We start from the raw sequence: 14,750 nt of genomic DNA, 5'->3' as shown, positions 1-14,750 counted from the left end.
TGAGGCGACTCTCTTTCGGTTCTGGGTTCCAGCCCACCTCCCCACCCCCGTCATGCCTCCCTCTACCCCGCCCTCTCTCATCTCTCACTTCTCACCCAGTTTCTTCTCCTACGACAGCCCCCCAAGTGCTGCCCCATGTTTCACCCCCTCTAAACTGATCTCTCACATTCCCTGACCAAGTAATTTTTCTAAAACACATTTGTAAAGCAACTCACCTGACTTAAAACCTTTAGTGACTCACACTGTCTTCAAAATAAAGTCCAAACTTAACCTGGCATACATTGCTTTTCATCATCTGTCCTGGCTTAATTGTCCAGTGTTTTTTTCTATTACTTCTTCATGCACATTTTCCATTCCTGCTCTACATTTAAAAGCTGCTTTTAGGTTGCTTATTAAATACCGAGAGCTTCCAATGTGCAAGGCACTGTGGATATGATAATAAATGGGGCAGACATGGACTCTTCCCTCATGAAGTTGATACTGGGGTGAAGGGGAGACATTAAACAACTTAATGCATATTTACTTAGAATGACAATAAGTGCTAGGAAGGAGAATCCTAGGGTACTGAGACGGCATACAGTTGTGGGGATCTGAAATAATCTGGGGTCAGGGAAACTTGAAGAAGCGATGTTTGAGCTACTGAGAGTGAACCTGGGAAAGGGTGGGGCAGAGGTGCTCCAGCGAGAGGGAACAAGGGCCCAAAGGCGGTGAAGCCACACAGCTAATCTGACAAATGGAAAGAACACCGGGCTGCTGAGAGAGGCAGAAGCCTGACTGCGCAGGGCCCGGAGGGCTCTCCGATCTTTAGGGACATGGCGAGCAGTCCACGGTTTAGGTGGGCGGCATCAGCCATCGGGTCACTGGCTGCCCCATGGAGAAGGAACTGGAGCTCCCCAGAACCTCTTTGCTCAGTCACAACTCAGTATTATTTCTTGGCCTGGATGCCCTTTCTGGAAGGATACGAGTTTACATGTGCCTGAGAAGAAATAAGAAATTCTTGGGTACTTTTGGAAATAACCAGACGGGATTTGGAGAGTTGTGGGGGAAGGGGTGAGGTCCTATAGTTCGGAAAGTGGAACTAAAAATATGGACACGAAGTAACAACAGCAAGCTCTGATACAGCGCTTACCAAAAGAATTTGGGGTTCACTCCTTCTGGGGCTCCCTCCCTTTCATTTCTCTCATAACCTTCTAGCTTCTCTGCAAGCACTGACCTCTCTCTTTTGACAGCTCAGGTCACGTGACTTGAACAGTACCCAGACGGTCTTAATTTTGGCTACTTATTTCTCAGCTCTGGAATTTTCATTTATTCTGTTTTATAGATAGGAGTATTCTGATGAAATTCTCCATCTTTCTTCTGTTTTCTTGATCATATGAATCATAATTGTTTAGAAATACCTATCTTATAACTTCGGTGTCCATATTTTCTGTGAGTTTGCTTCTGTTGTCTATTTTTCACCTGTATTTCTGGTCATTTGTTCATTTCCTGATATGCCTTATAATTTCTCGTTGAATGCCAAAACTTTTGCATGAAGAATGGTAGCAGTTCTCAAGAAAGGATTTCATAGTCTTCTAGAAGACGAATGGAATACGAGGCGATCACTTCGCTCTGGTCGAAGCTGGGTTTCAGCTCTGCGAGGACCGTTCCATTTCTGGTTTGTCCTTACCCCTAGAGTGTAGCTCTGATGCTTAGGATGAAGCCTGTCAGCGGCCCCAGATGAAAGCATGAGATGTTCACCAGAGCCTCTACACTGGGCATGTCCTGAACTCCAACCTCTGTATCCTAGCACGATAAGATCACCAGGACCTCTGCTTAGCTTGCTGGCCTCTTAGAAGCTGCTTCCTGTTTCGTTTCTTGGTTCTCATCCAGAACATGCACACCTTAGCAGTAGGCAAATGTTTCAGTGAAAAATTACACAAAGACTTTTGGATTTTTTTTTCCTCTGTGATTTCCTCCCCTCCGGAATACTGGCCCCTTAAATCCCTGCCACCTCAGGAGCCCCAGACTCTAACCCTATCTCCCAAGCTTAGTGAGACAGTGAAAAGCCCAGGCCTCTGATTTTCCCTCAGTGTCGATCATCTTCCTCTGCTATCATGAAAATGATCCAAAGATGGAAAACTGAGGTGAATATGGCTTCCATTTCATATGCAAAATCATTAGCCATTGGTGATTAAGTCAGCCTCCAGCCCCTCTCCTCGCGCCCCAGAGGTCAGGGGTGAAGCTGAAAGTTCCAGCCCTCTAACCACCTGGTTGGTTACTCTGGCAACTGGCCCCCATCCTCCAAGAGCTACCCCATTAGCACAAACTCAGGTATGGTTGAAAGGGGCTTATGATGAATAGCAAAAAGGCACTCCTCGCCCCTGTCAGGCAGAAAATTGCAAGGGTTTTCGGAGCTCTGCTGGGAACCCAGGAGGAAGACCAAATATAAATTTCTTATTATGTCACGATATCACAGTCCTCTCCCTAGGATCTTGACCCATCCTGCGTTTTCTCCCTTGGTTGTTTTACAATGACTTCAAACCAGATTTTAATAGTTTTCCAGCTTGAACCAGTATTTTTGGTGGAAGGTTAGACCAGTACTATCTACTTCATTTTAAGTAGAAGCAAAAGTCCGCCTTGCTAACTGATTTTAGAGGAACTCTAGCTAATTTTTATAATTAAGTATACTTGGTATACAGGCAGTGGCCAAAAACTATTTTCAATTATCTTTTTATGGTGTTTGGAAAGAAATGAACCAAAAGTAACAGCTTCTCAGGGGACGGCCATGCATAGAAGCCATCAAAGCCATTATAACCAGTACTAGTTGGTTTCCACATTGGTGGTCTCAGCAGAAAAGTTAATTTGGTGACAAAACTAAGAATAAGTATTATTTTTAGGTTATTCAATTCTAAAAATTCTGGAAAGGGCAGTTAAGGGGAATCTTTTCTTATTCATTGACCTTACTACCAGCAAGGTAAATTTCTGTAACTTCAACATGTTGGCTTCTACTATTTGTATTTTTTTTATCGCTGTCTATCTGTCCATTTAGGTCTGTAAATACTTGCTTTACATACCTCGTTACTCCTATGCAGAGTGCATAAATAATAATAAATGCTACATCCTATCTTGGATTGGATACTTTTATATGGCATTTTTGACCACATAAGTTTGAGGCTGTTTAAAAGATATATATTAAAAACTTTATATTTATAAGAGTTAGTAAGCATTGTTATAATAAGAACCAATAAAACTACTTCGTCTTTGAAAAATGAGCAAATTATTCTTTTACTAATTACCTTTACAGAAGAAAGTATAATTGTAAAATGTAGGATTTAATAAACGACAGCCAACAACCTGCAATCTCGACTTGCTTTATCCTTTATCATCCAGTCTAAACAACACTGCAACTCTCTCAATGTTTTACAAGACGGAAGAAGGAAGAGATTCTCCACTCCTTTTTTGCAAAGAATATACAGCCCTTTTAAAAAGGGGCACACACACATATTTTGTTTCTATATATGTACCAATGCACACAATAACCATTTCTTTTTCATATAGTCTCTTAATAAGTAAATGTCTAACAGGAAACTCTTACTTAATGCTAGTTTTTTCTAATTTGTTCTCTATCAAAATTTCTCAGAACTTGTGCTTTAATCGAGAGCTTGTAACCCATAATGACATTCTACCTATTGGCCCTTCTAATCGAAGGGTCACTTACCCAACCGAGAAGGACCTCTGCGGCATGTACATCTTAATACCACTGGATAAAGAGTGAAAGGAGGGAAGAAAGCAGAGAAAAGTAAAAGAAGAACGCTTCGAAGGGGTTTTCGTTTGTTTGTTTGTTTGTGGTGGTGTGGGGTTTTTTAGACTCACCCAATGTCGTTAAGGTTTTGAGGTTTTCATCATCCATCTGAACAGTGCTGGGTTGTGTCGGTTCCTGAGAGTCCTTATTGATTACGATCCTCTCCACTGAGTCAAATGTTTCGAATGAGGGAGAGACATAGAGCGTCTCTACGGAGGCTTGGTTATGGAAAGTAGAATCTGACTCTGACATCCTTAAATTAGGACTGATATGCTCCTTTCTACTCGAGGACCAAAATGCTGGTGAAGTTGTCAGTGTTTCAAAACTTTTTGCAGCTGACTGCTTTTCTAGAGACATTTGCAAAGGGCCTTCTGTTACAGTATTTGTACTGGTACTGTCTGATTTCTTGTCTAAACTCACATTTGCCTGCGGAGATGGGTTTTTTTCTGAGGGAGTAGGCATAGCATCTGTAAAATAAGAAATACGAACGATCTTAAAAAAAAATGGAATCGAAAATACTCTATTTCAAATCTGTTGCAACTTTAATCAATCATTTTTTTTTTTTATGCCATAACAAGATTCTTTCCTATTTAATCGTTTCTTACTATGTTTCCATTCTGCCTATTTGAAGTATTCCCACACTATAATTGATGTATTAGTCACCGGTGGCTGCCTTCTCTCTCTCTCTCCTCACTGAAGCACAAGGCAAGGAAAGCTTCAAATAACTGTTCTTTAAATATTATTTGCTTCATATATTTATCTGTCTTTGAAACCACTATATTTTTAGTACCTTTAAACTTTCAACTTTTACAAGATAAACTGGAGAAAATATGTCACATCATACTGGCTCTGTCTTTACAGAGTCCTCACCTACAAAAATGTCTTTTTCTCCTGAAATAAATGTCTTCTCGCTCCAGTGTCTCTACAGAGCACATAAAAAAAAATCACTACTTCAGGTAGCAGATTAATTTTTAAAGATCCTTTGTCTACATGGGAAAAAAGAAGCAATCTTTCAGAGCCACTGTGATGATTACTAAAATGTAAGTTCCATCAGGTTGGAGATCTTTGTCCATTTTATTCATTAATGTCACCGAAATATCTAGAATATAACAAAGTACCTAGAATATCATAGACAGATAGTGTTTATTGCAAATAGAAGGAATTGGAGGAGTTTTAAGGAATTGCAATTTAAGATGGGTCTGATATTGGAATATCTCTTGCATTGCTGAATTATGAGCCTGGTCCAAATTTCTAGATGCAAATTGTTATCAACACTCTCAGTGCTAGGGCTTGCTCTTTAGTTTCATCTGAAGTTAGATGTGGAAAGAAAGAAAATATTTCTAAGAGGGAGAGTTCGTGAAATTAGAAGCATAACTAGGCGAGAGAGACAAAAGGAAGATGCTACCGTTGGAAGCACTGAAAAGACGAGAGACTCCAGGAATTGTGTAATTCGTCATCAAATGTTTATGTGTCACAACGTACAACATAACATACCTCATAATGCACATTTATTTTTATTTTTTTAAGCCCTTAGTGTTTTAAATTTATTTTTAATTGTAGTCGACATACAATATTCTATTTGTTCCAGGTGCATGACATAAGCGATTCAACATTGATGTACCTATAATGCACATTTTTATGCTATCATCCTCACTTTCAGGCTTTGAGTTATTACAGAAAAGCAAATTTTCTTTGAGAAAAAAAACCTTCCTTTCCATTTCCATTCAGAGTTGAAGGCATGCCCGGGCAAAAAGCGGTGTTACTATAACATACTTAGACAGTTCAAGAAACCTACATCAATACCTCTACCAGGAATTCCATTTCCCCACAACCCTTTCATCTCCAGACTTCCTCATCTTTTAAAACTCAACTCAACTATCACTTTCTCTATAAAGCCTTCTCTGATCCTTTTCTTTCCTTGCCCTGTCCTATTATTGTCTGTCTTACCATATCTTCTTTGGGGCCCTGTGAGTGATCATAACACTGAATCTCATTTATTACAAGTCTTGCCCCCAACCTGACACAGGCTCCTTGAGGAGACGTTATTAGGAGTCATTCTGTGTCCTAGCATCTAATAGTGCCATTCCCATTGGAAGTGTTCAATACACGTTTGCTGAGTGAAAGGACAAACTGAAGCATGAGGATAAAGAAGCAGCAATGCCTTTGTTGTTCTAAATTGGACATAGTTTATTCAATGATGAAAGGAAACAGAAAATTGGTAGCTGAAAATAACTTCTACAATACTCCTCGCTTGTATATGATTAAGTTATATCTAGTTGGTAAAAGGTTCTGTTAAAAATACTAATAATGGAATACTAGATTTACAGTATTCCAAAATACACGTGTCCATCATCATTTTTACATGAAAGCATTCCTTAAAAGCAAATTTAGTCAAATATTTTTTCATCGGCTTTCATTTCACATGTGAGAAAAATGGGGGGAAAGTCTTTTTCCATAGCACTAAAATCATCTTCAAATTTAACAACGTGTAAACCAAGATAATTCAGAATGATAATGATTTTATGATGAAATAGTCACAATAATACTCAATCTAAATCTCAGAATTGGGATGTATAAAGTCATCTATATAGCCATTATTTTAATGTTTAGAACAAAAAAAGAAAAATATCTTAAAATTCAATGAAATGAACCTGATTGAAGTCATTCTGTTTCTATCAACCCCTCTTCCCCAGTAGTCCAGGAGGAGCAGAATGCAATCTTTTTGTTGCTTAGACTTTTAAAACCTGTAACCTTTGCAATCAATAGAATACTATGATCTAAAAGTAAAAAGCAGGAAGACAAATTAAAAAATAATGATTTTAAATGAATAGTAGACTATCCAAAAGAGAAAATGTTTGCTTAAACGGAATGCTAATGCGGTCTGAAGATTCTAGGAAGCAAGTCATCCTGGGCTTCTGTGCCATCGGCCTTGCTCCATCCCTGCCCTTTCCATGCAATAGGTCAAACCAATCCACTTCAATCTAATCCCTGCTGTAGTTATTTATAGTTCATATTCAAAACTCCTTCAAAAACTCCCTCTTGTTTCAGGGACAAAGTTTAAACTCCTTGAGTTTTAAAGGTCCTCCATTACTTATTTTCGATCACTACTCAACAGGAAACTAAGCCTCAGTCAGGCCATTCTCTTCATCACACACATACCCTATGTTCATCCGGGTCCCTTTATCTTCATTCTCCACGTTAATTCATGCTTATCTTTATTACCACTGATTTCTCACCCTGCACTCTAACGCTGGAATCCCCTCTCCCCCTTCTCTATCCATTTAAATCTTATCAATTCTTCAAGGTCTATCTCAAATAATTATTACTTCCAGTAGTTATTTTCAACCATGTTTATCACTCTATCCTAATCCTTCCCTTCTCTAAAATATTTATTTCTATAAATTCATTTTTCTACCTAATCATATGTGATATAGAGCTTATCACACATCATTAAGTTCCTGCATCCTGACCATGCTTTTGCATATTGGAGGTATGCAAATAATGGTTAAATTTAATAATTCCTTAATTTACAAATATCTAATATCAATTTTTATATGTTGATTTTCTACATAATGATTTATATGATATGCGAAGCCTAAAAATAAGAATGATCAAGCAAGAGGCACTTATTAAGCACCTACTGTTTGCATTGGACTGTATTAGACTCTGGAGACATACATAAGTGGCAATCATAGTTTCAGTGAACTTAGGATCAAGTGTGGATTCTATACAGATAGGTAGAAAGAAAGATTATCGATGATAGATAAATAATTGCATTTTTATACACACACAAAAAAGTATGTGTATGAAAAACACATAAAAATAACCAATAATACAAACTACCAGTTCAATTTCAATATGTCTAGGGGACTATAGTTTCTCAATATGAGAGAACATAATGAATATATTTGTATAAGACGGTGAATTGAACATGTTTTGGTCTGAATTCTCCCAAAAGCAGACTTTAAGAAAAAGATGTGGATCACTGACTTTGACCAGTGATCCCAAGCATACAAGTGAGGGCGTGGGAAAGGTAACGTAAAAGAGGGACAAAAGCCAATAGACTGTATGAATGACCAGGTCACCAATGTGAGCACATGAGGTTCGATCTTGCTGGGTGCCTCCGAACTGTCCTTTCAGGGATGGGAAGGTGGCATGTTTATACAATGGCTCTTGCCTTCACTGGTTGAGGGTCGCCCCTATGAGTGCTAAATCTTTGGCATTCCTAGGCTGCCCTGCACTTAGGCGGACGAATGTTGGGGCTTTGGAGAAAACTTTCAGTTGGAGAAGCAGAGAGACACAGGTGCTCTCGGTGCATATGAGAACTGGTCGCCGGGTCTGTAGTTGTACTCAGAGGTAGGCCAAGAGAACATGGGATGAGGCAGTAATAGTATTTGTTATCAGATATATTCATTTATATTCTCTCCTTCCCCAAAACCCACTAAAATGACAGAAGGGGCAGAAAAAGGCAAAACCTAGAAGGGCAAATAGAAGAGAAGAGAAGAGAGAACAAAAGATGAGAGATGTCAACAAATTGTCAGAAACGGAAAAGTTCATGGAATAAAGAAGCAAAGCCCCAGATGCCCGTAGAAGGGAAAGCCACTGTAAAAGAAACCAGTTCTTACCACAGAACTCTACAAGGTTTCAGGAATTGGAGGACAGGTTAACTCGGAATTCTGGGTTCTTTAGGGTCTATTATTTTGGGGAGAGGATCTTCACTTGTACGTAAGATAGAGATGTTTTTCTTGCTTGGACATTCAAGTATATGCAGAAGAATATGTATGAATGCTGAGTAGCCAATAGATGGATGGTGTCAGTTATTAAGCTGTTGCCTCTTCACTTGGTGATACTGGGGCTGGGACACCACAAACCACATTTCTGTTTCTCCAGCTAAGTGTTTCTTGGGTTCTGCCAACAGGAAGTGCTAGAGGGAGATTGGAAGGCTGGAGTAGGAAGAAACAACTCTCCTTCCTGTTTTCTTCCTGCTCCTGACAGCATCAGCCTAACACTCCTTCGCGCTATCAGCAGCATTCTTGCCAGTAGCATTTTGTCCCAACACTTGCAGAAGCAGCCTACCATGCCCCCTAAATAGCGTCAACACCTGCCAGCTAGAACCTGCCTTCCGAGAGGCCTGGGTCACAGTTTTGGGTCACCGCCCCACGAGACCCTTCCTCTAAGCTGCTAAATTTTAATAGTTCCAACCTCTGCCCTTTGCTCTCCCAGCCCGAGGACTCGTAGTTTATGCCTGCAATTGCTACCTTTGTGATATCTTAGTATTCTTTTTTTAACTTTTTAAAATCTAATCGACATCTTTTATATTAAATTCTCTCTAATGTATTATAATATATTTTTTTGTGGTAATGACAGAGTAGTTTCTATTAGACCAATCTTCCTATAAATAACAGCTAGCAACTCTAGACAACATATAAAATGCATTTCTAGGCATTATTTGAAGGTATAGGAGACTGACCAAAAGCAGGCAGAAATCGGAGGGAGTCAGCATTTGGAAGAAAGGAAGAGCTCTGGGTGAGCTTCCTGTTTTCCCAGCTCATCATTCCAGTTCCAGCCAGCTCTACACTGGGCGCTAAAATCTGGTGAAACTACAGTTTCACTGGCTTGAAGTACCAGAGGATGGGGTTTGGAACTACCACAGCGCTTGAAAGTAAGGGGGTAAAATCCAGCAAAGAGAGAGCCACAGAGGAAACCACACTTACTACCATCATCATCGATCTGCTAATAACCACACATAAAAACGAAAATCTTGAAAGTATTCAGGGGAAGATGACATGTTAACATACAAGGAAAGAATGATATGAATGACAGCTATTTTCATCAGAAACAACAGAGACCAGAAGACAGTGTAATGACATTTTTTTCCAAATGACGAAAACTGTCAATGCAGAATTCTATATCCAGCACAATATCTTTCAAAATTGAAGGCAAAATAAAAACATGTTAATATCAACAAAAACTAAGAGAATTAATTGCTAAGAGACCTTTACAATTAGAAATGCTAAAGAAGTACTTCGGGCTGAGGGAATTATACCAGGTGGAAAGCTGGAGCTTTGGGAAGGAATAGAGAGCGCTAGAAATGGACGTATGAAGATAAATATAAAAGATTATTTTCCCTCTTAATTTCTTAAAATAGATGCGACTGCTTAAAAACTTGTAACACTGTGTATGACGTATTACAATAGATATACTTTATATGACAACTATGGCACAGACGATGGGTGGTACATTGGACCTACATGGTCATGAGATTCTTACATTTTATGTGAGGTGGTGACGCAATGAGACTGCAAAAAGTTATGACTATGTAATTTAATCCCTAGAGAAAACACTAAAATTAATGCGAAGAGATATAACGAAGAAACCAATTGATAGATTAAAATGGAATTATAAAAAATATTGAATTAACGTAAGAGAAGGCAGTAACGGGAAAAAAAACAAACAAACAGAGGAACAAAACACAGATGGGACAGCAGAAAGTAAAACATTACACCTGAATCCAACCACATCGATAATTAGTAAACTAACTGCAAACTACAAAGCCCAAACTTTCAGACTGGTTATAAATCATCCAATCATATGCTATATACAAGAGACACAGCTTAAAAACAAAGACACGCATAAGTCGAAAGTGAAAGGATTTAAAAGGATAAACTATAAAACAATAAGCATAAAAAAGTTCGATGGTTATATTAATATCAGATAAAACAGGCTTCAAGACAAGGGGTATTACTAGAGAATAAAAAGGATATTTCATAATGATAAAAGGGCTAAACAATAGAGCTACGGAAAAATGAAGCAAAAACTGACAGAATTAAAGAGACAATTAGACAAATCCAACTAAATCATATTTGGCAATTTTAATAACCCCTCTCAGCAACTGATAGAATAGACAAAATATCAGTGTCAATATAGGAGATATACACAACACTATCATCTATCCTGACTTACGGAATCACCACACCCAACCACTGCAGAATATACATTTTTACTGTAAGTTTGCAAGTGCATATGGTATGTTGTCCAAGACAGACCATATGCTGGGCCATAAAACAAATCTCAATAGACTTAAAAGCTTCAAATCTTACATTAAGTGGACTTAAATTAGAAGTAAATAACAGTAATACACCTAGAAAAAAACTCCCAAATATTTGGAAATTTAAAAACACACTTCAAATAAAAAAAACTCCCAAATATTTGGAAATTTAAAAACACACTTCAAATAAAAAAAACTCCCAAATATTTGGAAATTTAAAAACACACTTCAAATATTCATACAAGAATATTTGTATGAAGAATATTTGTCTTAGAAGAAATTCTCTCTGTTAAAATAACTGGTGTTGATTAGACTTCCTATTCTGGCTAAGTTGGAACAGGGACTGGATTTAACCCACTGCTTGAAACATCTAAAAAACTGGACAAAACAAACGAAACCGTGTATTCAGACATTGCGCATCAGGCAGTGCAGGATGGCGAATCTTGAAAGAGGGATATAAACGAGGTGAGCCCTAGGACAGTTCCCAGGCCACAGAGTAGGAAGTGGGAACCCAGGCAGAGTGCAGTGGCCTCCCTGTGTTGAGAGGGAGCTTGGGGTCTTCCGAGGCCAACAGAATTGGAGTTTGCAGGGCAGAGTACTGGAGAAACCTCTGGAGATCTGCTAATCGGTGCATGCAGGTGAGGAAACCCAACACCCCCGAAAGGAAAGGAAGAGTTCCTGCTCCCACCAGCCGGTGGCCACCTCATCATTCACAGGACACTGGTTAGAGTGTCGCACGCTGCTGGTGGGACTGTAAAACGGTGCAGCTGCTTTGGGAAACAGTTTGGCTGTTTTGTCCCTCAGAAAGTTAAACACGGAATTACCAAATGACCCAGCCATTCCACTTCTAGCTTTTTGCCCAAGAGAAAACAAACCATAGTCCTCATAAACACTTCACAAATGTTTATAGCAGCTTTATTTGTAACAGCCGAAATCCGAAGACAACCCAAATGTCCATCAACAGGTACATAGATAAACATTACGGTATAACCATATAATGAAATACCACTCGGTGATAAAAATCAATGAACTATTGGTACACGCAACGACATGGATGCACCTCAAAATAATTATGCCAGATAGTGAAAGAAGCCAGACAAAAGAGTACCTACTATATGATTCCTTTTATAGAAAGTTGTAGAAAATGCCAACGAATCTATAATGACAGAAAGTAACCAATGGTTACCTATGGACAGAGATGGGGCCGGGCAGGGCATGTGGAAACAATTAGCAAAGGCACAAAGAATCTTCTGGAGGTGATTAAATGTTCATCATCTTCGTTGTGGTTGTCATTTCATGGGTGTACACATATATCTTATCAAATTATAAAAAAACATATCAAGTGTATCAATTATACATTTGAAATACGTGCATTTATTGTATGATAGTTATATTTCAATAAAGCTGCTAAAAACATAACTAGCACTTTTTTTTTTTTTTTAATCTCTTGACTGGATGCTGGCTGTTATAGTACTTTAGAAAAACTACTGTTCTAGTTTTAAATGAAATGTTCTGAGGCTGGTAGAGTAAGGAAACCAACCAAGAGACCAATGAAATAATTCAGATTCTAAGGTTAATCTAGTACCCAAGCAAGTATTGAGAAACTATAAATTAAGGCACTGTGTCAAGGTTAGAGGTACAAAGATATAAAAGAAATTTAGGAAGTCTTCTGAAAGAGGTGATCTTTGAGCTGAGCTAAAAGGATGAGAAAAAGTCAGCCAGGATGAGAAAGACAGGAAGGGTGGCCAGCAAAGGAATGAAAGGTGTAGACCGTGTGGTGTGTAGGAAGGTAGAATGGGCACAAACCTTAGTGTTACTAGTGCAAAGCATGTGGCAGACAGTGCAAGAGCCAAATCTGGAGAGAAAGGAAGGAGCCGGGCCTGTTGGGCCTCTTGCCTGACAGGCGGGAGTGATCAGAACTGAACTGAGATCTTCAGATAGCCTTCTTAAAATGCATTCCTCTGGGTGCTTCGGCAGAACTTTGCTGGCTCACTCGCATCTCTCTAGGCAATCTTTTCAATATTCTTCCATGGCTCTGTTTCCTCTAAAATGCAATCTATCCTTTGCCCTCTTCTCTTCTGCCTCTGCAATCTCCCAGGGTGATGGCATCTATCACCTTATTTAAACTAGGACTAGATCTACCACCTGTACATAAGTTCTTCATACAGTTTAATCCTCAGCCCTGACTCCTGCTGAGGTCTAGCCATAAATACACACTTATCCCTCTGCACAGGAAGGTCTCACTACCCTCCAGCCTCCTCATCTTTGGTGTTCATTTTACCTCTATTAATATGACCATCAACTTTGTTGTCACATGGGTTATTTTGGAGCTATAGTTGCTAGCACTGCCTTTGAGGGGTCTCCCTGCCCTGTCCCCTCAGTTCATTCTGCATAGCACAGCCAAGAAGTAACATGATCTGATTTTCTAAAATGAATTTTAGAAAATCAGATCATGTTACTTCTCTCCACTACTTCTTCAAACTACTTAACATGGTTTACAAGACTTTGCATAAATTAGTCCCTATTTGCCTCTCTTGCCTCATTCTGTACTATTTTTCCTAAATATGTACAATCTTGCTATACTTAAATTCTTTCAGTTCTTCAAACCTACCATGCTTCCTCTGTGCACCCATGCTGTTCCTTTAGCCTGAAATGCTCCCCCAACCCCATTTTAGCTAACTAACAGATTTCCAACTTCCAGAATGATGTCCCTTACGTGGACATATATTTCACATCTCTGTGTTTTCGCTCATGCTGTTCCCTTAGCCTAGAATATCTTTCATGTCTGCCCTTCTTCTTTATCAAAAATGGTTTCATTCTTCTACACTCAATTCGAATACTACCACCTTTGTGAAATAGTTTACCTTCCAAGGTAAAATGAATCTCTCTTTGCTTTTGCATAATACGATGTGAATATTCATATTTTTCACTTATTTCATTATTTCAAATATAATTAATTCATTTGATAAGGATGAATTAATACAAGGACATGGCAGGCACTATTCTAAGCTCCGATAACAGCAGTAAACAAACTTGCTGTTTATGACTTGTCTATAATTTCCTGTTTATAGATCTGTCACCTCCAGTGCAAACCCCTTCAGGGCACACATCTTCAATTTGTTCGACCTACATGTTCCTTGCAGAGGACCTGACAGTTGTTTCATTAATTATTGTTTAAGGAACCATTATCTGGATGGTCTAATTGTTAAAATAAACTCAACTGCAGAGAAATAAGTCTTAGCGATCGTTCTAATCCAGTCCCTTTGTGATATGCGCAAGAACCTGAGACTTCCAGGCCACACAGTGACTAAAGGGCAGAAGCAGAATGAGAATCCTGGACTCCTGAATTCTAAACTGATGCTCTTTTGACTAGGGGAATAAAGGAAGGAACAAAAAGTCTGGTAGAACCAGCTGTCCCAAGCTCTTCTTTACTAGCAACTGTTCCAGCGGTTCATAACTGTGAAGTGACTGAAGTTGACCTTGGCATCGCTCCATTTGTCCCTGGTGGTGCTTTCAGAGATACAGGGCCATGAGAAGGGGGACTGGGTTGAGTATGCAGTTGGCCTCTGTACCTTGGATCCATATAAAGAATAGACAGCTTTGATGGAAAATTTTCTGAAGCCCAGGAGAACTTGTGGGGATTTGATGGAGACCAGCAATGAATGTTGTCTTTATATGTTTGAACACAAAGTACATAAATGTATACTCTGTAAACAGTAAAGTGACTATTTCATGAGGGCTTCCCAACTCTCCCTGAGAGAGAATTTCTCTGAGTGCCACTGAAAAGGCAGGGACAAGTAGAGAGTAAATTAATTTGATGGGCTGGCTTTATCTGGTTTCTCATTTTCTTTCCACTGAAACCTGAATGTCAAAGAGCTTTGTTCTCAAGTATCTACCCAGCAGACTCCTGGCTGGGAAGCC

The 14,750-nt window shown here is 39.1% G+C and overlaps 1 protein-coding gene across 1 annotated transcript in view; it reads right to left on the bottom strand.

Annotated features, from left to right (window-relative positions):
- The window catches only part of ENTHD1 (ENTH domain containing 1), a 94,911-nt gene that overhangs the window by 9,478 nt on the left and 70,683 nt on the right, over positions 1-14,750 (bottom strand). The window contains exon 5 of the mRNA XM_011369087.1: positions 3,853-4,248. Within this exon, the coding sequence (XP_011367389.1) occupies positions 3,853-4,248 (396 nt within the window). The remainder of the gene's footprint in view (positions 1-3,852; positions 4,249-14,750) is intronic.

The sequence above is a fragment of the Pteropus vampyrus genome, unplaced genomic scaffold (assembly GCF_000151845.1).
Source record: "Pteropus vampyrus isolate Shadow unplaced genomic scaffold, Pvam_2.0 Scaffold145, whole genome shotgun sequence".
NCBI classification, from domain to species: domain Eukaryota; kingdom Metazoa; phylum Chordata; class Mammalia; order Chiroptera; family Pteropodidae; genus Pteropus; species Pteropus vampyrus.
The sequence above is the reverse complement of the archived record's forward strand: the minus strand, read 5'-3'. Positions and strand labels throughout refer to the sequence as shown.